At 35.5% G+C, this 25,260-nt stretch overlaps 1 protein-coding gene across 1 annotated transcript in view; it reads left to right on the top strand.

The window, feature by feature from the left end:
* LOC150110175 (uncharacterized) overlaps positions 1-25,260 on the top strand; it is a 525,668-nt gene that overhangs the window by 218,593 nt on the left and 281,815 nt on the right. The window contains exons 11-12 of the mRNA XM_090391921.1: positions 12,095-12,115; positions 22,495-22,650. Coding sequence (XP_090248047.1) covers positions 12,095-12,115; positions 22,495-22,650 — 177 coding nt within the window. The remainder of the gene's footprint in view (positions 1-12,094; positions 12,116-22,494; positions 22,651-25,260) is intronic.

Raw genomic sequence — 25,260 nt, forward strand, 5'->3', positions numbered from 1 at the left:
CAAAGCCTAATAACAACTGAATGGATAATAAAAGGAAGTCTGTAATATAGGCAAGAATGAATCATATAAGACACATTGAAATAAGAAAATATCAAATCTGGATTCAAAGATGTTGTAGAAGCTGTCTGTAACAAGAAAAAAAAAAAAAAAAACTGGTAGGACATGGAACATGCATAAAGGACAATAGATGGACTTCATGAATAACAGAGTGGTATCCCAGAAAAATAAAAAGAAAATCCGGTACACCATCTAGGAGATGGGAGGATACTATATTGAAGTCGTTAGGAGAAAAATGTAGGAAAATGACTCAGGATAGAGAAAGTTGGCATCTTTGCTATCTGGTGTCATGGAGAAACAAGACTGAGAACATAGGTGCTTCATGGAATTGTGGAATGTATCAACGTACATGTAGTTAGTTTTATTTTCTCTCTCCCTCAAGGAATCAGCATTATTGTAAACAGTATAGTAATTTTTTTTCACTTTAGCAAACTGGGGGGAGGGATTTCATTTCATTGAATTACTATGTTTCTAAATAAAATTGACTATGTCGAACCTGCTATAACATACTATTCTTTTTTTTTTTCTCTGCAGGCTTGATATAGTGAGAATTAACTGTATATTGCTTCTGTTCTGAATGGAAATAAATGAAAATATTCCTTTCTTCTAATTGTATAAAACATGATTGTTAAAGGTTTTATGGCATTCCCTGCAAATATGCAAAAATCCAAATATCAGGCTTAAGAGGAGCCATTATCATTAAATTATGCCATTCTACCTCATTTGCACAAATCTAACATTAAATTTTAAAGAAAAATTTGATCATGTCTCTTTACTGGACTTCTATAAGATATATCTTCCCAGAGAAAAATATCCCTCGCTTCACAATCATGCCTTATTCATGTCATCGCTATTTGTGAGCAGCTATTTTCAAGGATGAAGCACATGAAGAATAAAACTAGAACCAAAATATCTGATGAGCTTCTTGAGAACTCACTGAGAATTGCAACTACTTCCATCGAACCAAATATCAAAACATTAGTGTCTCAAAAACAATGTCAAACATCTCACTAATTTCATGTTACTGTCTTGTCTTTTACTTTTATTATAAAAAATTCATGAATTAATGAAATTTAAATTACTTAAATATGTTAACTATATATTCTACATTTTATGTAGAATATATAATTAATAGATGTCATCAGCTATCGTTAGTATTAATGTATTTTAAGCGTGGCCCAAAACAACTTGTCTTCTTCCAATGTAGCCCAGGGAAGCTGAAAGTTTGGACACCCCTGACCTAATACATAACATGATACTACACAGAGGAAGAGTTGCTGTATTCTTGGCATAAGTCAGTTGTTACTGCTATCCTAAAACCATGCAAGGATCCAACACAAGCAAACAATTATTGATATTTTCCTCTGACCATTATTGAGTTTTGCCTTTTGTAAGATGGTTAATGCCAGACTTGTCTGGTATTTAGAAAGCAATGATCTTCTCTCCAATAGGCAGTGTGGCTTTCATTAGGCATCATTCAACTTTGAATAATTTGAGCCATTTTAACTTGTATAAGAGATGCATTCCTGAAGCAAGAACATCTGATTTCAGTGTTCTTTCATGTGGAAAAAGCTTATGACACAGCCTGGAGATATGCCATATTAAAAGACATCTATAACCTAGGTCTCAGAGGACCCCTTCATGTATTTATTAAAAACTTCGAAAGATTGCTGTCCAGGCAATCTTTCCAAATCAGAGTGGAAATACCCTATCTCATCCATATCATCAAGAATGGGATGTTCTTCAAGGCTCTGTCTTAGTGTGTCCCTTTTTGCTATTAAAGTTAACTCAGTCACTGAAGAACTTCCTCTCACTGTAAGCAATGCCCTTTATGTTGATAACTTCATAATTTACTGTCACTCTTGTAACATGAGAGTAATTAAAGGACATCTTCAACAAGTAATTGATTGTCTCTCTTTATGGGCACTTAGTAATGGTTTCAGATTTTCAGCAGAAAAAAAGAATCTGTGTATACTTTTGCTGAAATTGCACTCTTAACCCAGATCCTGAATTAAGATTGGGATGAACTCTTATTCCAAACTGTTAGAGACTGGAAACTGTTGGCTTGAATGTTGATAACATTGCCTACCAAACATAACAGTATCCTTCCATGATAAGTTTGCACTCCATCCTATAACATCTCATGTTATAAACCACAGAAATCTCATACTCCATCCTGCAATTGTTTAATATACACAACGTAGTCCACTCTGATTTCTTGCTCATCTATACTGATGGTTCAAGAACTGACACTTCTCTTGACTAGGCTGCTGTTTCCTGGCAGTACTATCTACAACTAGAGACTCTCATTGAGTTCTTTACAAGCTATCTTCTCTCTTGCATATAATCCACATCCAGTACTATGTGAGATGTTACACCTGTTGTACAAAATGAAGAGCCTTAATTTTGATGTTCAGTTATGCTAGATTCTCAGCCACTTTAGGATTAAGGGAAATGAGACTCAGATGCAGCTGCTATATCAGCTCTTACTTTTTCCATGGGTTTGACAGTACCATATACAGACTACAGACAATTTTTAAGATCAAAGTTAATTTCCCAGTGGCAGTCATCATGGTAGGAAGCAGTTATAAACAAATGATATGATGTTAAGCCTGAAATCAAGCAGTGGCAGTCTAGTCAACATGGAAACAGAAGAGAGGAAATTGTTCTTACTATGCTATGCATAGATCACAATCATCTCACACACATTCTTTTTTACTGAGGGCTGAGGACCTACATATTTGTGAAAAATGCAACACGTGTTTTACCATTTGTCATATTCTGGTTTAGTGTCAGCACTTCACATGTGAGAGGAATGAAATTTTTACCTATCTAGCCAAGCTTATATACTCAGGCAGATGTTATCAGACTCTGACAAATTGTATGATGTTTTTAACAAAGAATTAATTCATACAAACACATTTGATTATAAATTTTATTTATGTGTAAATAATGCATTGCTTAATTTAATTTTTATATATACATATTATTTTATTTTCTAATTTATCTCTGACTGTTTATTAATACCTTGTGTACTGCTGTAACCTTTGATATTACACAGTGCTTCCTTTGCTGTCCTTGCAACAATAAACCATCCAACTACCCAACCAATCTGTCACCCCCCAGAAAAATTCAGAAAGTCTAAACCCGAAGTGTAGTCATCTCTTCACCAATACTTAATGATAATTGACTATCATATTGCTATCATGTCTGCACAAGCTAGCTGAACTTATGCACACATTCCTAGTGTTCTTCAAGGTGATCAAAATTTCTTGACTTGCTTCGTTAGGTCTGACTCCAATAAATAATTTTTCTAGGTGCCTGATGTAAAATAGATTCAGGTGCAAAATGTCCCTCTTATTATTATTATTACCATAATACCCCATGGAGTTAAAGACTCAGCTAAGAGGTCTCTGTCATACACACAGCAACATATTAGCTCATTCACATATTCTGCAAACACCACACTCTACATCCCATATTTGTTTCCCAATTTTTAAAACTTTACATTTTGCAACATTGAACTGGCATCCCCAATCCTGTGCCCATTCACTCAATCTATTCAAGTCTTGTAAGTCTATGGCATCTGCTCTACTCCTTGTAGTTCATCCCAACTTTACATAATCTGCAAACAACTGAATATCTCCATCTAAATCTACTCCAGTATCATTAACCTACAGGTTTGTTATATTTTCTCTGTTATTTCTTTACTTCTCAACTCTGCATCATCCTTTTATTCTTTACTTAAACTTCATGTCTTAAATGGTCGACTGCTGGGATTTATTTATTTCTACTACATCTTATGTTTTCACTCTCTCTATAGTCTAACAAATTTATTTGGTCTACAACTGCGCCAGTTAGACTATGTATTGAGTGCAAGATTATATGATTTTAAATTACAGACAAAGCAGATATTGTTAGCATTTCCTGCTTATGTTAATCTTTACCATTAATTAGTCATGGCTTGATTATTGATCGCTTAAACTTATCTTATGCAGGTTCAAAATTTTCAAGGTAGTGCATTGACAGAATCAGTCCAATATGTTGTTCATAAACCATTTAATTAAATCAAAAAGGAATATTTACACAGTCTGATCCACTTTAACATATATATATACAATTGCATTACAAGTCTTTGTCAGTTTCAATTCTTCCTGATTCAGTCTTAGTTTTATTTTTCTTCCCTTAAAGTTAAATCACAATCTAGAATATTCTGCTAGTCATACGTACATAAACTGAAAATAATGCATACCTTGAGTAAGCCTAGATCAATATTAAGAGTAAGAAGAGTACAGTACTCTTCTTGCTCTTACAATAATTAATTATACACAGTTGACATTAAGACACACCTTCGGTGAGCTTATTTCAATTGTTAACTTACGCACAATCTTATTGTATCCATAAGCAGAACACTTGATGTGCATTCTTGCTCGGAAATATTGCATATATAAGTACTTACAATTCTCGTACAGCACCACATTTTACTTGAATGAAAGTTCTCCTTTTTGTCTTTCTTTCCTCCTGCTGGCTCATTCTTGATCTCCCGCCAAATTTCTTCTTTGTCTGAGTCATCGATTATTCTATGTCCTTTAGGACCCTTAGCATGGCAGCAATTAGCAGCTCTTTAGATTCCTGACATCCGACCTCACTTGGCAGCAGACCCAGGTAAGAGAAGATTGAGAAATCTAAGACAAAGTCCTCAACATTTTGCCTTATAAAGGCCCAGACTTCCATTGTATGCATGTGTGTGTGTGCATCTCTTGAAACTACCATATATGGTCATCTGTTGACATCTGAATATAATGATGTCATGCATCATGCGTCTTTCGAAATTGCCACATATGGACATGAGTTGACTGCATTACATAGTGACTTCATAAACCACATTATTTCAATGAAGGCCCGTAATCACGTTATTACAAATACAAGATCGTTGCACAAAATTAACATTTCTTTAAATGCAATCTCCAAAGAAAAACATGTAAAAGTGAACTTGATAAGTTACATATCATGAGAGATTTTACACATTAAACAGCAATGACCCTTTCTCCAGACCCCTGAGGAGCACTACTAGTGATTTTCCTCTTCTGGGATATTGCCCCCCTCTCCCGCACAGATACAACTTGCTGATACCTATCAGATAGCCAATCTCCGGTCCAATGCATTAGTCTGATATCCAACTCCATCCACTCTAGTTTGACTATCAGCTTATCATGCGGCAATCTATCAAAAGTCTTTGCAAAATCTAAGTATACTACTGTGTATCTATCTCCTTGGTCCAATGAAGCCATCACCTTATTGTGATAAGTATGTATGTTACAGTAAACATCACATCCCTCAAGGCTGTCCATCAAAGATGACACCAACCTATAATTTGATGATTGAGTTCTGCCACCTCCCTTATGAAGTGGCACAAACTCGCCTTCCTTCCACTCCTTTGGAACTTACCAGTGCAAGACATGCTAAACAAATATGCCAAGGTAGATGCAGACTTCCTTACACATACCTTCAAAATACATGGTGCAATACACCATCTGTCCAAAAAGAAACCAAACTTTTTGAAAATAGAAGAAAATAGTGGTGGTACCTGTTGTATTTTTTTGTTGTCGAAAGCAGCAACCTTCATTAGTGTTGTATCAACTGTTTATGACATTTGTTTCATTAGAAGCCAAGTTGTAGTGCCAGGAGTGACAGTGCGTTTTGACAAGCAGTCGGAAAATGAGTTGCAAACAGAGAGCTGCAATTGACTTTTGTGTTAAACTTTCTAAAAGTTTTTACTAAAATGCATCAAATGCTTCAAAAAGCATACGGTGATGAATGCTTATCCCATACTCAAGTTTACGAGTGGTTTAAGCGATTTCAAAGTGGTCGCAATACACTTGAGGACGACAAAAAAGCCAGGCCTTCCATAAACTGGACTGAGAGAAGTTAACATCCAACTTAACCTTTTGCACAACATTTTGACCGAGAGTTTGGGCCTTCATAAATTGAATTCGCAATTTGTTCCCCACAAGTTGACCGACGACCAAAAAATGTATTGAATTGAAACACTGCATGGACCTTATTAAAATTGCTCGTAACAACTTAAACTTCCTTGAAATGATCGTTATTGGTGACGAAACATGGTGTTTGAGTATGAGCCCAAAACAAAGCACCAGAGTGCTGAGTGGAGACCACCAGAAGAGGGGCATCTGAAAAAAATTCACTTGGAGAAGTCAGAAGTAAAGACAATGCTGATTTGTTTCTACGATTCCAAGGGCATTATTCACAAAGAATTCATTCCACCTGTCACAGTAATGCACCATCTCATCGTTGGAACATTGTGAGACAGTTTTTGAACAAAAACCAAGTTTATGTGTTGAATCACTCACCGTATTCACCTGATTTAGCACCCTGTGACTTCTTTCGCTTCCCCTGACTTCGTTTGCCGATGAAAGGAAAGCGATATGACACCATTGAAAATGTTCAAGCGGTAATAACCACGACCCTCAACAGTATCCCAAAAACCGATATAAAAAAACTAATTTATCAAATTAATTGACCATGCCAAACGCTGTATCGAAGCTGAGAGAGAGTATATTGATTGAAATAAATGATCTGAATAATTATAATTGGCCTGTATTTTATTTTCTATCAAAAGTTTGGTTTCTTTTTGAACAGAGGGTGTATTATCAACTTTACTTAATTCCCCATATAACATCTTGCTCACTTACAGTCAGTCTCTCCTCCTCATCCTCAAACTCTCCATGGTGTTACATTCATAAGAATAAAAGACTGTTGTGAACTGCTCATTGAATATCTCAGCTATATCTTCTGCAGCAGTAGTTCTTCTAACATTTTTTTCTCCAATCAGTATCATCCTTCCATTAATCTTTTTTTCTTTTTTTTTTTTTTCTCCCAGGAACATATCAAAAGAACTCCCTAGGATTCTTTTTGGCTTCATTAGCCAACTGCTGCTGCTGAAAGTTTATTTTTCACTTGGTTAGAGTATAATAAATTTAGTTTAATCCTTTATCCAAGTGTGAGCAAACAAAGTTTGCGCCTGAAAGTATCTTCAAGACTGGGGTAAGGTGGTACAACACCAGGGCACTCCTTGCAAAGGTGGAGCAAGCTACCAACACTCCTATCTCAGTATCTCCCATAATACAAAACACATCTCCTTGTGAATATGTCTAATGTTATGCATTAAGGGAAGGGCCACAACCAACCCAGACTAGTTTCAACCTTTATTGAGGTCTCTTCAGTGGGAGCCAGGCCCTTGGCCTGGCTCCCACTGAAGAGACCTCAATAAAGGAGTGTTGGTACAACACCAGGGCACTCCTTTGCAAGGAGTGCCCTGGTGTTGTACCACCTTACCCCAGTCCTGAAGATACTTTCAGGTGCAAACTTTGTTTGCTCACACTTGGATAAAGGATTAAACTAAATTTATGATGCTGCTGCTCATAGTTTACTTTTGCTACTGTTACCAACCAGGTCACTCTCTTTGGCTGTTCTTAATAATTCTCATGAAATTGCTGGCCTGGTTGGCAGAGTGATTAGCATAGCCACTCTTCAGCCAAGAGACTGCAGGTTCGAGTTCCACCAAGGGCATGGATGTTTGTGATTGTTCTACTAACCATTTACCATATGTACTGCTTTGACCTATGTTCTGGCAAAGTATGACTTTGATATCTTTGTGTCATAAAAAATCAAATCAAATCTCATTGAATTGATTATTACCACTCCTTTTATGCTGCCTCCATAATGCCTTCTTCCTCTACGTAGCATGCTTAATCTCTTCATTCATCCATTTCACACCTACCTTATTTAATCTTCGAACCCTTGGAATACATTTAGACATTACTTCTACTAGATAGTTCTTGAATATCACCCAAGCTGTATTTATCTCCTTTCCAGCCAACTCCTCATTCCATGCTACACATGCAAGCTGTGTCCTGAGCTTCTCATAATCATAATCACCAGCCTTGTAGTTCCACATATACCCTTTCCTCACAGAGGTCCTTACACTAATGGCAACCACCCAGGTAATCACTTCATGGTCACTCTCACCAATTGGAAGGTGATTCAGCATCTCATTTATAATAACATCCTCTGATGAGATTATCAAATTCAAGAACCTCAATCCTCATGTGCCCTCTCTTACATACTGCCTGAGATAGTTGGCACTCAAAAACTCGAAGAAACTCATTTTCTTACATCCCAGTCTATATTGCCATAATTAAAATTGCCCATAATGATGACCCTTTTCTTATTTGCTTGGCTATTTTGATTATACATTTGATTATACATTTCATGATCACTACCATCCACATTATCAGATCTGTAACGACATCTGACTTAGTATTTCAATCTGTTCTCCTCTATCTCACACCATACTGCCTCAAAACCACTGGCACTATTTCCCTTGTCTACTTTGTATTGACATAACTTTTTTTCTATCACCAATAGCACTCTCCTCCATTTTTACCCTTTCTATCTGCATGAAACACATCTTACCCTTCTATCTCTTTTCCTGTCAGGATGTCTTCCTCAGTCTGACTTATTCCAACAATTCTTGGGTGAACAGATTCAATCAATGCAACCATTTCATTTGCTTTATTTCTTACACTTCTAGCATTTCTGTACAAATATAACATGTTGGTGTATGGGAGTAGTCAAGGGTATTTGAAGAAAGCAGTGTCTGAATGTATACCTAGAGTTAGAACAATAAATTAGTTAGGAGTTAGATGAATAAAATAGTTTTATTAAGGAGTTTCACACAAAGAAAAGGTTGTGGAGAAATTATAAAGAACAAGCTGATTAGCATGTCCATGAACAATATAAGCCATAGGCAACAATACTGACTGGTATGTTAAGGAAGGCTAATTATGAGGGAACGCTAGCTGGCAAAGCCAAAAGAAACCTTAAGAGTTGTTCTTCTATGTTGCAAGTAATAGGAGAAATGACTATGAAAGAATATTTTTAAAAAGTGCTAATGGAGGGGAAAGTAAGAGAACCGAACCAAATAATTGAATTACTTAGTGATCATTTCACTGGGGTATACCATCTGAGCAGAGACATTGCAATCCTAGATGTGACATTCGCTGATAAGAGAATAGAGTTTGAAGAAATGGACATGCTTGAAATATTGCACAACCTCAATACGAACATAGCCATGGGATTAGATGCCATATCAGCCCATGTATTATGAGAATGTGTAAGGAAATTATCAGCTCCATCAAGCTGTTCATTTGAAGCCTCGTTACTGAGAAGGTGCCATTGAAGCAGAAAGAGGGCAAAATAGTCCCATTGCATAAAGATGACCCCAAAACAGAAGTTGCAAATTATAGGCCAATTAGCATCTCAGGAGTCGTGGTTAAGGTATTGGCGAAATTGGTGAAAGACAGATTTCAGGATTTGAGTGGATTGGAATATACTCCATGAGAAACAACATAGTTTTGTGAATGGTAGGTCTTGCCTTAATAATTTGCTTACTTTTTATAATCAAGTAACAACTGAATTGTATATGAGAAATGGCTACTCATGATATTGCTAGATATTACTAGATCCCACCCCCAGACTGAACTTATTTTATCTGTAACATGTATTCCAGTTCATTTCATTCTTATGCTGACCATCCACACACACACACATACACTATATAACTTCTCTCATAGCCCAATTCAATCCAATTAATCAATATGCATGTCTTTTATATATGCTGCCCATAATTGATTTAAAATGAAATATTTTTTTATAACACTGAGTAGGACATTGTATAATTTCCTTGCTTCTTTTAAATCTATGTATATAACTGCTAAATTCTATCTATGGCAGTTCAGTGAGTTGCATGAAATGCCAATCCTGATTTATGTGCCCATTTTTTTCTCCACATCTTTCAGATGTTCTTTTTGATATATTTCTTCAGATTGACCCATCTGTCCAATACAGCAGATCTCACAGGAATTTTTTTACACTCCTGTTCATTTAAGAGATAAGTAAGATTGTTTTGGCAATCTTAGCATCATGGATTTTATCTGTAACATTTTTAATGTACAGTAAAGAAACAGTACCTTTGTAGTTTTCTTGTATATGCTTTTGTGGTTATATATATGCTCTGGAATACGTGATGGCATATTTTAGATGCTAGTGATAATTCTGAGATTGTATCCAGTTTTCAGGAGAATGTCTTTAAAATGAACTGGAGTAAAACAATAAGTGCTTAAGACAAACAAGATTTCTGGAGGTTTAAACAGCATTATTATTATTATTATTATTATTACTATTATTATTACGTGACACTTCCAAGGAGTCCAAAGACTCATTGAGGGAGGACACCTACTCTACAACTCCCTGTCTCCAACTACAGCAACTCGCATCATCTAAACTAACGCCATCTACTGCCCACCACCACCACCACTAGTATTTTCAGAGACAATCACAAATCCATTCCTATGGCAGGATTCAAACCTGCAGCAATGCTGAAGAGCAGATACGCTACCCACAAAAAAGTGGGCCAGTATGGAAAAACAAAAATCTAAATACTGCAACTAAGACATGTATATATAAAAATATAATAAGAGCAGTTTTAACTTGAGCATCTAAAACAAGACTGAAAGAATTAAGATCAAACATTAAAACTCTACTGCAGAAATGAATAAATATATAAAAAAGTGTGCCTTGCAAACCAGTAAATGAATTGAAATCAAACAGGAAAAATAAATGACAAAAGCATATTAGCAAAATTCTAAAAAATGTTGTATGAATAGAAAAATGGAAACCAAGTACTGGAATTGAAGTTGGAAGACTTCAAAAAAAATGGAACAATGGATTGAAATCAACATTGTTCCAAAACAAATCTAAGATCTAAGGTGATCCAAGGTAGAAGATGAAGAAGATAGTAGTTTTTTTTATGTGGACAGAAAGGTCTCTAGATTTGATCATATACTGGAAAGTAATGAACTGTTTGAGAGTTTATTTTTCACTTGGTTAGACTGTAATAGGTTTTGTGTAATCCTTTATCCAAGTGTGAGTAAACAAAGTTTGTGCCTGAAAAGGCCCGCAAGGAGATGTGCTTTGCATTATGGAAGATACTGAGATAGGAGTAATGAGAGCTTTCTCCACCTTTGCAATGAGTTGCCTGGTGTTGCACTACCTTTCCCCAGTCCTGAAGATATTTTCAGGTGCAAACTTTGTTTGCTCACACTTGGATAAAGGATTAAACTAAACTTATTATAATGAACTGTTTGTTTTAAATTCAAGCTCTCAGTACTATTACAAATGCCACCTTCCTGTAAAACTTTTGAATGATATGTGGAACATTCAAACATTTTGTGGAAGTAATTGACAGTATTAAAAATGTGAGTTCTACTGCTAAATCTCATTATAGCAGATTTGTAAAGAATACTGGAGTAGTTTATTATAGTGAATAGTTTGCTATAGTGAAGTTCTTTTACAATTGCATTATACTTATATAGTGCTTTGGTCAGGAGTTTATTTATTTTGAGCAAATTTATTATAAGGTGGTGGTACTATTGTAAAGGTTGCCTTTACTACTCCTTGCTTACTCCTCTGATACATTGCATTAAGATTTTTTTTTCTTCAAGATTTTAGCTTGAGAACTTAAATGAATGTTTAGTGAGATATTCAATTTGTAGATATCTGTAACAAAATTCAAATTTGTTACAGATATCATCTGTAACAAAAGGTAACATATGTTAACAAAATGACCTTTTGCCTCATAACATCATATCTAAAATTACATTTTTTTTTCAGTTTTTGTCAAGTTAAAATGTTTTCTTTAAGTTTTTTTAGGGACATTGTTTAAGTTTCCTTTCAATATTGAGTGTAATAAGTTGGGAAATAGGTAATCGGTTGTTTTTGTTTTTAATCCCAGTAAGATAATTTTCATATTTATTGATCCAAGTTACAACAATTAAGGTGTTTTCTTACATTTTAATGTAAGACAAGCAATATTTAGTTAATGTTATCTTAAATATGTGTTTTTTTTCCCCTCTCTCTCATCTCTTATTTATGTTATTGTTTTCATATTTTACAGCTTGCCAGATGAAACTATAAGGTAATTAAAGTAGATCTAGTTAATTTCTTTAGTTTTAAGTCACTGCCATAATTAATTTATTACATTAGAAGTTTTTTTAATGCCTTATTCTTTCATCAGGGAAATAATATGGCAAAAATAGTGTTAAAAGTAGCAACTTATTGTTTGTTATATATTTGCATTTATGTCTGCCTATCTTGATTTATGTTATTTGCTAATGGAAATAACATAGTTTGAGAGAGACACAAAAAAGGAGTGTGATGCCTTTGCATTGTCTCATGTGGATCTGCTTGAACCAAATCAGAACAACACACATATATACACAATAATTATAAAAACCAAGAAATTAGTCATACATTAGCAGGCAAACAACAGATAATCGTCAGTTTGGGGAAACTCATAACAAAAGAAACTTTTTCTAATTTGGTTATCTCGACAAATGAACTTTAGATTCTGATTTTAAAAAACTGATTTTAAGCTGAACTCCTAGGATTTATGGTTTGCCAAAGGTACAGTGACAATCGAGTACTTTAAAAAATATATAAAATGAATAATATAATGCAAAGGAGTTAGTCAAGGATGTTTACTTTCTCCTCACTTGTTTAGTACATATGTGGAGGACATCATGCATGAAGTATTGGATAAGCTCAAGACAGGAATTAGGATAGGGGGTAGATCGATCAGTAATCTTGAGGTATGCTGATGATACAGTACTCCTTTGTAATGACATAGAAGAACTAGGGCTAATTCTTGACAAAGTTAACGAGATCAGTAATAACAGAGGACCTCAACTCAATCCTAGGAAGAGAAAGATTATGGTTCTCAAAGGAAATACAAACACGGAAGCTCTTGAGAAACAAGTGTACCTTAATGGAGAAAGAATTGAGGAAGTCAGCAAGTTTTGAGTACCTGGGATCCATTATTAATTATTATGATTATTATTATTATTAAATGACACCTCCAGGGAGTCCAAAGACTCATCGAGGGAGGTCATCTACTCTACAACTATGGCTTCACCACTCAATCCACCAACTATCATCATCTATACCAATGCCATCTACTGTCCACCACCACTGCTAGAATTTTTCATAGACAATCACAAATAACCATGCCCATGGCGGAATTCGAACCTGCAGCCTTTTCGGTCAACCACACCGGCATGGTCAGTTTGGTGAAACTCATAACAAAAGAAACTTTTGTGTTGGAGAGCAGATATGCTAACCACAAAAACAATGGGACGATATGGAAAAACAAAAATCTAAATATTGCAAGTATATATAAAAGTATAATAAGATCAGTTTTAACTTGAGCATCTAAAACAAGATCTGAAAGAATTAAGATCAAACAATAAAACTCTACTGCAGAAATGAAGAAATATACAATGCAGCAGGAGTGAACATTAATGTGAAGAATTGCTGTTCAGAAGACGTCAGAAGAAGGTTAGGAATGGCTAAAACAACAGTCAGAGACTTGTCCAAAATCTGGAAGAATGGATCTATCGTCATGGGAACAAAATTGAGGATTTTGGATGCAGTTGTTTTTCCAACAGTGACTTATGGATGTGAGACTTGGAACCTAATGAAGTCAGATAAGAAATGGATATCTGATTTTGAGATGTGGTGTTGCAGAAGGCTGTTGTGGATATCATATACTGAAAGGGGTACAAATGAATGGATGTTAGAAAAATCAGATCAGTAGAGCTTTAAGGCTCTTTAAGGAAGATTGACAGAAGAAAGTTAAAATATTTTGGACACATTGAAAGGATGGAAAAGGGGGGGGAGACTTCTCATAACAGTAATAGAAGGTAAAGTTCCTGGAAAAAAAAAAAGAGGAAGGGGGGTGGGTAGACCATCAATGAGATAGATGGATGGTGTGCCTGTGTGTGTAGTGACTGATCTTCAGAGAGTTGAGATCTCCAGAAAAGTAAACAACAGGACTACATGGCGAGGCCTGGTGTGGCACATCACCAAGCATTGGAGTAACCATACGGCATCTGCAGATGCCCAGTGAACATATAGATAGATAGTTTTTTTTTTTTTTTTTTTGTATTTTTATTTTCAAATTTTGTGAGTGAAAGAAATGTGTCATATAGAGGGTGAGTGAATGAAGCTTGTAATATTAATGATGTAAGGCAAGATTGTGAAAGTGCTACATAGAATGTGGCAGGAGTGAACATTAGTGTATGAAAAATGAATGCGAGCATGAAAGAAGTGCCTGAATGTAATGTGGATAATGAGATGACAGCAAGGAATGAAATAGAGATCTTATGTCTAGTCCTTCATGGGACAAAACATGAGTTAGAGCAAATGGAGAAAAGATTGTGCTGTGGTACATTATAAAGAAGAATGAAAGAAAATGAGAAAAGTATAAAAGTGCAAGAGACTGTGAGTAAAGAGAAAGTATTGTATGGAGATTTAATGAAAAGGTTCTTAATAAGAAAATGATGAAAATATGTTTCCCAAATGTGAAGATGAAGGATGTTAGTGAAGCTGTTAGTTAGCAGGTGAAAGAGTTGATTGTTTTGGCAGGAACAAATGATTTGAAAAGAGGAGAAATATGCAATGAAATAAGATATGAAAGTGTTGTTGAAAGAAGCAAAATTAAGAATAAGGAAGTAAAGACTGCAAATCTGCTGCCTTGGTATGATACCACAGAGTTGAGAAGAAGGGTCAGGATTGCTAAGATAAGTCAATGATAAGATTGTGCCACTGGAACAGTGTGCAGGTTATAGCTGTATGGAATGAAAGGACTTATATATGACTGATGTATATATACACTTGAATGGTTTTGGAGTTAGATGTTTGGAGAAAATGTTGTTTTGTGAGAGTTCGGAAGTGCAGAACCAGGGAAACTAGAAATATTAAGAGAGATTCATCAAGCAGAGTGTCTGGCCATCCCTAAGGTAAACAAGTATGTGTATTGAAATAATTATGCAATGCTGAATGTGATTACACGGGTCTCAGATTTGAATGGGTTGGTAATGATATTACTCAAAGGCAACTCTGAGTCCAAGGGAATGTTGGAATGCATGCACATGAATGCCAAGGAATAAGAAATAAGAAAGAAGTTCTTGGCATTGGTCAACTCGACTTGGCCAAAAATTTTAGGCATCAGTGAGATGCCTAGTTAACAGAAAAATGATATAGTTACAGGGATAGAATGTAGAAGATGTATTTTCAGGGAATAGAGGGAATGGGATGGGGGTGGGGGTTAGGTTAGGTTTAGCTGATGATAACTGAAGAAGTACAACTAATTAAATGAGAAATTAAAGAAGATATTAGTTCTGTAGAAAATGGTTCATATGAAGCTATCTGGTGCAAGGTAAAGGCCAGTAGGACAAAGCATATTAGTTGCTGCAATAGACCAGGAGGTCCACAGGAGGATGTGGATAAAATGCAATGGCAGATTAGCACAATAAGTGCAGGCCGAGCAATTATTATGGGAGACTTTAACTGTGGGACATAGATTATGGGAAGGAGAAGGGACATGGCAGGAAAGAAGTTGAATTTATACAGTTAAGGGTAATTTCTAAACAAAATGTTATAGAGGGGGACCAGAGATTTGAGGATGTTAGATCTGGTAATAGCATCAGAAGATCTATCCGTAACCAAGGTAGACACTCTACCTTGGGGAGAGTGACCATGCAGTCTTGTTCTGGGAGGTTGCTAAACATGTGGAAATCTCTGTCAAGAAAAGATGTGTGCTGAATTAGAATTATGGTAATTCTGTCATAATTCTGGTAATTATGACAGAATAAGGAGGCATCTTGAAGCAGTGCCATGGCTTGAGAAGCTACAAGGAAATGTCAATCAAGAGGAGATTGTGCATAAGAAGTGATCAGGGATTGTTTGAGAGCCTGCATATACATAGTCAGGAGGAAAAAACTAAGTGGGGATTAAGTGGATAAATAGGGATATAAAGCAAGAGCTGCAAAAAGAACATAAACAAAGGGAATATAAAGAAATTGGTTATCAGCATACTCTTGATCATATAAAGTGCAAAGCAAGAAGGATGGCTAATATTGTAAAAAAGGCTAAATCTGATTTATGACAGAAAATTAGTTAAGGGAGCAAAAGTAAATTCCAATGAGTTTTTTTTTCATTATGCAGCAAGTAACAGGAAGAATGGGTATGGAAAGATGACTTGAATCAATGCTGATGGTAGAAAGGTTACAGGAGCGAAAGAAATAGTTCAGTTGCTGAGTGATCATGTTGCAAAGGTGTATCATCCAGGCGGAGATTTTGCAGTGGGACTAGATGCCATGCCAGTCTGTGTCTTATGAACATGCAAGAGAATTGACAGTGCCACTGATGAAATTGTTTAATTTAAGTGTTGTCTCTGGCAAGATCCTTACGGAGTGGAACCCTGACATGTTTTATGCAGAGTTCCAGGCACTAGCTGGAACATGAATCTGCACAAAAACATTCAGAACTGAAGCTCACATTGTTTCCATGGCGAACTACAGTATGCAAGCCCCCAACATTACTTGAACCAGCATGCAGTGCCGTCTTCAGTGGTGCAAAAAGCATGTACGTTATGGAAGCTTGGAAAGCTGTGTGATGAGCAATGAATCATGCTACCCCCACCAAGCAGATGGGTAAGCAGGTGGCAGATGCCTGGTAAACATCTCTTACTAGAGTGCATAACCCCAACAATGAAATTTGGAGGTGGTGGTGGTGGTGTGATGGCATGGTCCTGTTTTTTTTTTCTGGTTTGCCCTCCGACCTCTGAGCGTGGTACCATGAACATGGAATTCTGAGAGATATCCAAACATTCTGGATGTTTCTATGGAACTACTGACCAATGCAATAAGGCTGCTGCTGTAACTGTGCAGTTTGTGGAAATGAACATCATCACACTTAACTGGTCTCTATAGAGCCATGATCTCAATCCTATTGAACATCTGTGGAGTGAACTGGAGTGTTGGGTGAGATCAATAGATGTCTGCTCTACAACAGTTCAGGACCTCATAGTGAAAGGAGGTCCTACATCTTATGAAATTTACACTTTCTTGATGCATGTTATACCTGAAATCATGTTATGTAAAATCTTTACTCAAAATTTAACATTTTGCTGACAACAATGGGATTTCTTGCACTATCATGTGGTTTGATTAACTACTTGAGCTCATTGAGTAAATCACAGCGATTATTATGTTCAATTTTTTTCTGATTCTTGTTTGAGAAGCCCATCTTGGTTTTAGCTGTTTTTGTCAGAAGTATAATAATGAAATATCAAAGTTGCCTATTAAATTTTTTTGGTACTGACATAGACCAATGTAAGAGGATATGGTGAGACCAATGCTTCTGATGATAAAGGTAAACATTCAAGTGTTACTGACTTATTTCCCAGTGACAGTGTAGGTATAATGTGAGGAAACTCTAATAATTTAACAATGTTGTTGGACAGTCAACAACAGTATTTCATGAACAAATATCATGGCTCAATCTAACTGTGACAGTGTTGGATCTAATATATGTGCAGAAATAACAACAATGGATATCAATTCAAAAAGCAATATTCATCTCTGCTAGGAATGGCAGTTGGGAGAATCACTTGGATGTGGTTCTACTGAAGAAGTTCAGCAAGCATCAATACATCACATAAGAAATGTGATGTTGCATGAACATCACATTTCTCCTGCTCATTCTAAAGCTGTGCAAATCATGGAAAAAAGGAAGCTAGATAAATCGATAACAGCAGTTCATAAATGTAATATTGAGTTTCACAGAAGCAGAAAGGACATTCAGTTTAATGAACAACATAGCTACAGATAAAAGATATTTTGTCCATGTTGAAAATATCTCTCATCTCATGACCATAAACTGATAGGAAAATCCCTTGAAGAATAGGATACAGTGCCATTTGTGAAATCATAGTTACACTAAGGACACCTTACAGCTATCTACAGTTGGGTCAAGAAATAAGGGAACCCTCAGTACTCAGACCATCAACTAGCCTTATACTCTCTTCCTTTTTTGCCAGCAATGGGTTAGTTAGCCACTTTTCAGATGCGGTGTTACAGAAGGCTTTGAGGATATCTTATATTGAAAGGCAGTTAAATGGATGGGTGCTAGAAAGGATCAATAGAACTTTACTAAAGTTCCTTAAAGATACAGAAGAAAGCTGGAATACTTTGGACACATTGAAAGCATGGAAGGAAAACGTATCAAAAGAATACTAAAAGATAAAGTTCCTGGAAAAAGAAAAAGTAGTAGACCTTCATTGAGATGGATAGATGGTGTGTCTGGATGCCTGATCTTCAGAGTTGAAGTCACTAGAAAAACATACAACAGGACTTCTTGCAAGGATTGGTGTATGTTTTTATCCCTATCCAATGGACATCACCAGTGATGTCCATTGGATAGGGATAAAATATAATTTTTATTGATAAAAATATAATTTTTTATCAAGTGTAGTTCACAATGCTTTGGGTTTAGCATGAGTTTTATTTTTCAGTTTTGTATTATATGCTCATAATTTAGGTCTTGCTTTAGCAATATGCTCAGGCTTTTATGGGAGGTTGTTATATAGCAAGATATATATGCAAAATAACCTTATGATATGGATAGAATAAAATACAAGTATGAAAAAGTAATGTATGGAGGTGCTGGGTCTAAGAGGAGAGCGAACAGAGGTCAGAGGAACAGAGGAACACAGAATTTTGTACTTTCACCATTTTTGTTGAATTGTATATTAATGATATTGGGATTAGTCTTCAATAGTAATATATATTATTTGTTAATGATGCTAAGTTAGGAAGGATGATAAGGGATATTTTCAGTCCCTTATCCTTTCTTCATTGTCATTTAGCTATCTTCTTCTTTGAGTTCCATCTCCTATCAGAGGTTGATAACCACTTTGGCAAGTTTTGAGCGATCCTCAGCCACTCTGAACAGTCCCTCAGAGCTCATGCCAGTCCACTGTCTGATGTCTGCCAGCCAAGATTTTATTTGTTTTTTTTGTCCTCTTCTTCCATTTATTTCCCTTTTATAATCAATTGAAGTATCTTATATTTTTCAGTATGAAGTAGTTAACCAAGATATGCAATTTTTCTCCTTTTTATGGTATCTAAAAGTTCACCAGTTTATTCAGACATCTCAATAAACTGGTTGTATGGCTTAATGACAATGTCAGTTTAGTGTTGCTAAATAAAAGGTTATGCATTTTGAATTGAGAACATTGTGAACAGAGTATTATGTTAATGGGAAGTGGCTATATGATTGGTCAAGGAAACTAGACACCTGGGAAGTTAAAGTTTAAGGGTTACATTGCTAGAGTAGTTAGGTCACCACATTGGATTCCTTTTTTTTATATGTATATATTAATCCCATACATGACAGGTCAAAAAACCTCTAAACACATCCATGCTATATATGGAGTTCAAGTGAAGACTGAGATTTAAGTTTATTGACTTTTCGAAGAGTTGCAGTTGTAGTCTCTTGTGAATACCTCGTGAGGAAGACTGTTCCAGAGATTGCATCTCTGGAACAGCATGGGTACTGGGCAATTGCTGCCTCTTGTATTAACAGGTGCCAGCAGAAAGTGAAGGAATGATGATTGCCACTTCATTGGAGCAATGACTGTTGAGGTATCTGTAGAATAGATATAGTGCCAAATCATTGCATCGCATCTGTGGGATAGAGGTTGAAGTGGACATGTAAGAGAGAGATCATCTATGAGTTGAGAGTAGAGATCTGATCTAGACAAGATCAGATCTCTATACTGAGGAAACTATTGTTGTGATATGTTTATTCCAGGAGAGACTAGAGGTGAGCCCAAGCAGAGAGAGATCTGATCTTGTCTAGTGATTTGTGTATTACTCAGAATAAAGGTTGGTGAGCTGAGAGCAAGGCAAGAGTGTATTTTTTTGGCAATGGAGGTGACCAGATTGTCCTTGCACCATTAAAGGATAGTACATAGATAACTGCTTAAGGCACAGGTTGTAGATTTATTATCTTGATGTAGGATGTCTGTCACTGCATAGTTTGTTAAATGAGTAAGATGAATGGAGAGTACTATCATCTGATAGCTTTGGATAGGATTAGTGGCGATTTAGAGTAGATTATTCATGTACAGGAGAAAGTGAGTAGGTGAGGCACTCTTCACTTGGTGAAGAGCTTAAAAGAGGACGCCAGCCACCATGACACTCGATGAATTACCACAGAGGGTAGCAGGTTGACTAAAGAATGGCAATTTGTTTAGCAGACCTCAATTGCCAGACATGGTCAAAAATGCTGGAAATGTCAAAAGTGACAACACAAGTTTCTCCAAAAGAAAAACTTCTGCTGTATAAGTCTGTCCAGTGATGGATGATATAAGCTAAGAGGTCACCTGTGGATCTTGAATGGCAGAATTCATATTGGTGGGCCTCTGGGTAATGGGGAAGTTTGCTACTGATGACCTTTTCCATTATTTTGGATAGAAATGAAGTGATTGTAGATTTTTATCTTCCTTTTTTAGAATAGGCTGAATATGTAATTGCTTCCATGCACTGAAATAAGTGTCTGCTATGTATAATAGATTATAGAGATGATACTGGACAGGTGTTAGCTGTAGAGCACAATGTTTGAGAACCATTAGGGAGATGCCATCAGGACCAGAAGACTTTTCAGTGTCCAAGTTATTTAGTAATTTTATAGATGTTAACTTGCATTTGACAGTAGAAGAGTAACTAAGGAAGTTACTTTTCACTCTGTGAGGCTTTGATAACACTGCTTAACACTGTTTCTCAGATATGAGAATAAAATTTCCCATCTATTATTCAAACTGAATAATAGATGGGAAAGAAGAAACATGATAAAAACATAAGTTGGTAAACAAATTTTACAATTAGAGATGCAAGGAAGATTTTACAGCTTAGGGCAGATGGGAGAGACTTGTAGTCATCCTTGAAAATTGAGTGAGGCTGTGATTAGGAAGCATGTGAGATCCATGCTTTCCTTATGTCATGTGGTAATTGTCTGTAATGGATTACCAGTTTATGTTGTGAGTACAGATAACCCTCATATAACGCGGTCTACAAATTGTAGTAACCCTTGTTCAATGCGGTTTTGATATAACACAGTCTGCAAATTGTAGTAACCCTTTATCTTTTCATATATTTTTCACCGCGCAAATTAAAAATCAAATTTTATCTTCATTAAATTTGTGTCTGCCCATATTGCACATGTAGTTATAAGTAGCAGATTTATATTAGGGGAAATACCCTTCAGCATGCATGCATGCATGTACGTCAATTGTTTATAGTAAACGAAGACAACTGAAATTTTTTTCATTTTCTGCCAGGAAAGTGCATTAAAAATCATAAGTGTGTTAATTTCAAGCTGAACACTTTATTTTTTGGTGAGTTACATACAATATGTAATGCTTTTTTAATGTATAAATTTAATTTTTATAGTAATGGCCACTTAGAGGACTTTTGCAATATGGTTGAAAACGAAATTAGTAAATTAATTGATGCGGAAATAGATTTAAATGAGTAGAAACTGGTAGAATTAATAGATGACGTCAAAATGACGAAGTTCTGCGGAAGATTCTGATTGTGATGAATTCATTAAAGAATTCAGTTTAAAGAAATTAGCAGAAGAATTGGACTTAGCAAGAAAGTTAGGAAGTTATTTTACAGAATCCTCGATGGAGCACTCCAGAAAATTCACGAAACAATTGGATGTTTGTTTAGCTCCATATTATGAACTTTATAAAAAATTGCAGTATAGTGGTAGGCAAGGTCTTATTTCTGACTTCTTGATAATTAAACCAGCTGAAGTAGGCAATGAGAATTATGCAAATGATGTTCAAGTGATGACGACGTCCGGCCAATCGTAAATAAAGAACATCTACGAAATGTTAGATTTGAAGACAGTGATGACGATTAAAGTATGCACTTTATTTTATTTTGCCTAAAACATTTATGCATTATGTGCAATGAAGTTTACGTACAATTTATAAGTTTATACTATGTATTTGTTTCATAGTTTATATGTTTTCTTAACATACATGAATTACCTGAATTAAATAAAAATATTTTTTTGTTTGGTATGGCATTGTTGTTTATATATATATATATATATATATATATATTTTTTTTTTTTTTTTTTTTTTTTTTTTTTTTTAAAAAAAAACGATTTCGGAACCTAACCCTACTTTTTCTATTTGATCTGAGTCTTGCATAATGCGATTTATATAATGCGTTATTTCTATGGAACCTAACATCCGCTTTATACGAGGGTTACCTGTATACTTTCGGTGAATGTCTTAGAAGTGAATTATCATATGTTTTTAGGCATTGTGTGATCTTGCAGAGGGTCTCCCTCATTTCATCCTCAACTCATAATAATGAATATAATATTGTCTTATAATTATATAATATAGCCTGTATAATATGTTTAACACTACAGGAAAGAAGTAGATCTTGTTGGTCATGATGGGCGTACATACAAAGGTTGCATTAGAGTTAATCGCCATTCCACAGATGATCAAACTTTTGATCTGAAAACCCACACCTTTGGAAGAGGACAACACACTGTTATTTTGAAAACATCAACATCTAAACCGTGAGATATTTTAATATGTACTTATTTTATTTTTTGTTTAAATGCTTTTTTCTGCATGTGCTGTCATTGTTGATTTTATTATAAATCTAAAAGCAAGTATCATTAAAATTTCATAAAATTCAAGTTCTAGTTTATGATGAATGTTTTTACGACCATTATTTATTATATGATGATATAAACTGGATTTAATAGGTTGGAGATTTTGATACAGAAACATTAGCCTACTAGTTTCACCACGTAACTGGTGGCTTCTATACAAAACAGCTTAAAGAACAAAAACAAGCTTAAATTACAACTAATACATAACCGAAGGGTGAAAAATATCAAATTCATATGAAACCGTTACACGAACACATGGAGCATGAGCATGTATGTTAGCAGTTGGTCAGTCATTAAGCAGGTGCATCTAATAATTGGCTGTGAAGTTGAACTCTGATGTGCTGAGCGATCTCATGAGTGATTTACAGATGTCACCAAGGATCATCCCTTGGTTTCTGTTTAGGCTATCTCTTGAGCAGATCACTACTACAGTTTCTTTTATTGAGCAGGAGGTGTAGTCGTCTTCTATGTACGGTGTAGTACTTTTATCCCATTCGATACTGTGGTTTGTGTTGGAAAAATGGAAAACTAAACCAGAATTGTCTTCTCTGTTGTTGTTTACATCTCCAATATGCTCCTTTTGTCTTATTTCTAAATTTCTAGAAGTTTGTTGTATGTAATTCAATCTGCAAGAACATGGGATGTTGTAAACTCCAGGGTGTTTATAGAAATCAATCTTGTCTTTTGGTGACTGTAACATATTGCGAACAGTCTTTATTGGTTTGAAAGTAACTTGAATGTCATGAGGCCACTATATATATATATACAACTCGAATGTTATGAGGCCTTAGCAGGTTGGCAATTCTTTGTGAAACTGTGCCAGAAAAGGAATGGAAACAGAAGTCCTGTAATGAGTTTCTTGGATTTGCTGTTGAGAGGGGGGGGGGGGGGAATCCTTTTTATTCATTTTTTTGGGTAATCATTGTTTGTTAATGTTTTCAGGATAAGATCTAATTCATCTGTTAAAACTCTGTCATCTCTTATGATAGACTGCTCTTTTTTTAGCATATGTATAATGCTTAACTTTTGTGAAATATGGTGTGAAGAGGCGAAATGCAGGTAACGGCCTGTGTGAGTCTGCTTGCGGTATACATTTAGACCAATGCTATTATCCATTTGTTTTTTGATTAATATAGCTAAAAAATGTAATTTTCCTTCATTTTCAAGTTCTAAGGTGAACTTGATTTTTTGGTGAATCGAGTTAATGGAAGTAAGGAAATCTTATAGTTCTGCCTCACTATGTTTCGATATGATAAATATGTTGTTGACATATCTCCATCAGTATGGTAGAGATATGTCTCCATTCTTCCTCACTAGTGACCTTTCCAGAATACAATATGAATTGGTATGTTCCTCTAGGTAATTCAGACCACAGTCTATTGCTCTCATCTCTTCTCATCTATTGCTCTCATCAAGAGCAAATACACAGCCATGTTTAAACTCGGCAGCCCATTTCTTAATTGTTGAAAACGAAGGAGAAGAGTGCCCACAAACTTTTATGAACTTTGAGTGAATTTCTTTTGGCGTTAAAACCTTCTTTTACAAAGAATTTTATAACCACATGATACTCAATTTTATCCATTTCAAGGGATACAAACAACACTTTTGCTTCAGACTGCTGTATAAAACAAATTATTTGATTGACTTGCAATTTCACATGGATGCTTATGTGACAGATGTACAACTTAGAAAAAAAAATCTTGCCGATAGTGTTGCCATTTATGATTGAGGCTGAGAACTTTTCAGATCACCCTCGTATATTCTCCATCCCACTCTAAACTACCATCCCTATCTAAGCCTTCTGCAAAAGGTGCATCAGGGATGTACAAGCAAAGAATGAAGCATACTAGCCTTCATCAAGAATTCCACCTTTCTTTATTGCTTATACTAAAGACTGAAAACAGCTGCAAGAAACTATTGAAAGCATTCAAAACTGCTTTGAAAAAAATGAAAGCAAGAAATTTGTATCATATTCAAATGGTAGTCAAGCTTTCTTGTCTCTTGCAGAGCAGTTTGCCTAACATTTCTCCCACCTATGTTGCACCTAGATGGCTCTTATTGCATCATCTTCCACAGAAAAAGCCAATCTCCTGACTTCATATTTTACCTAAGCTGCATGCATAACTGATCTTGGTAAATATCTTCCAACCATTCCAAATACTTAACATTCAAATGTCATCTCTGTACTTTCACCAGAAAGAAATGAAGACAATCCTATCCAAATTAGGCACCAAAACGTTTCTTGGACTTAATGGCATTCCTCCAATTCTCCCAAAAGTTTTAATCTAGAGTTCATGTCCTATGTTGCATCATTTTTATGGTCTCTTAAAATCTGTGGAGTAAATACCCATTTCCACTGGTATCTACTCCCCTATATTCAACCCATTCCCTGATAGCAGATGTTTACATTCCCTGATAACAGATTCTTGGATGACAAATACCTGCTATCAGGTTTCCACTCAACCTCTCTCACCTCAGTTCTCTCCAAAATAATGGAGAGAACCATTAACA

Source organism: Typopeltis vanoorti, chromosome 1 (assembly GCF_054136105.1).
Source record: "Typopeltis vanoorti isolate ZY-2024b chromosome 1, IOZ_Tvanoo_1.0, whole genome shotgun sequence".
NCBI classification, from domain to species: Eukaryota; Metazoa; Arthropoda; class Arachnida; order Uropygi; family Thelyphonidae; genus Typopeltis; species Typopeltis vanoorti.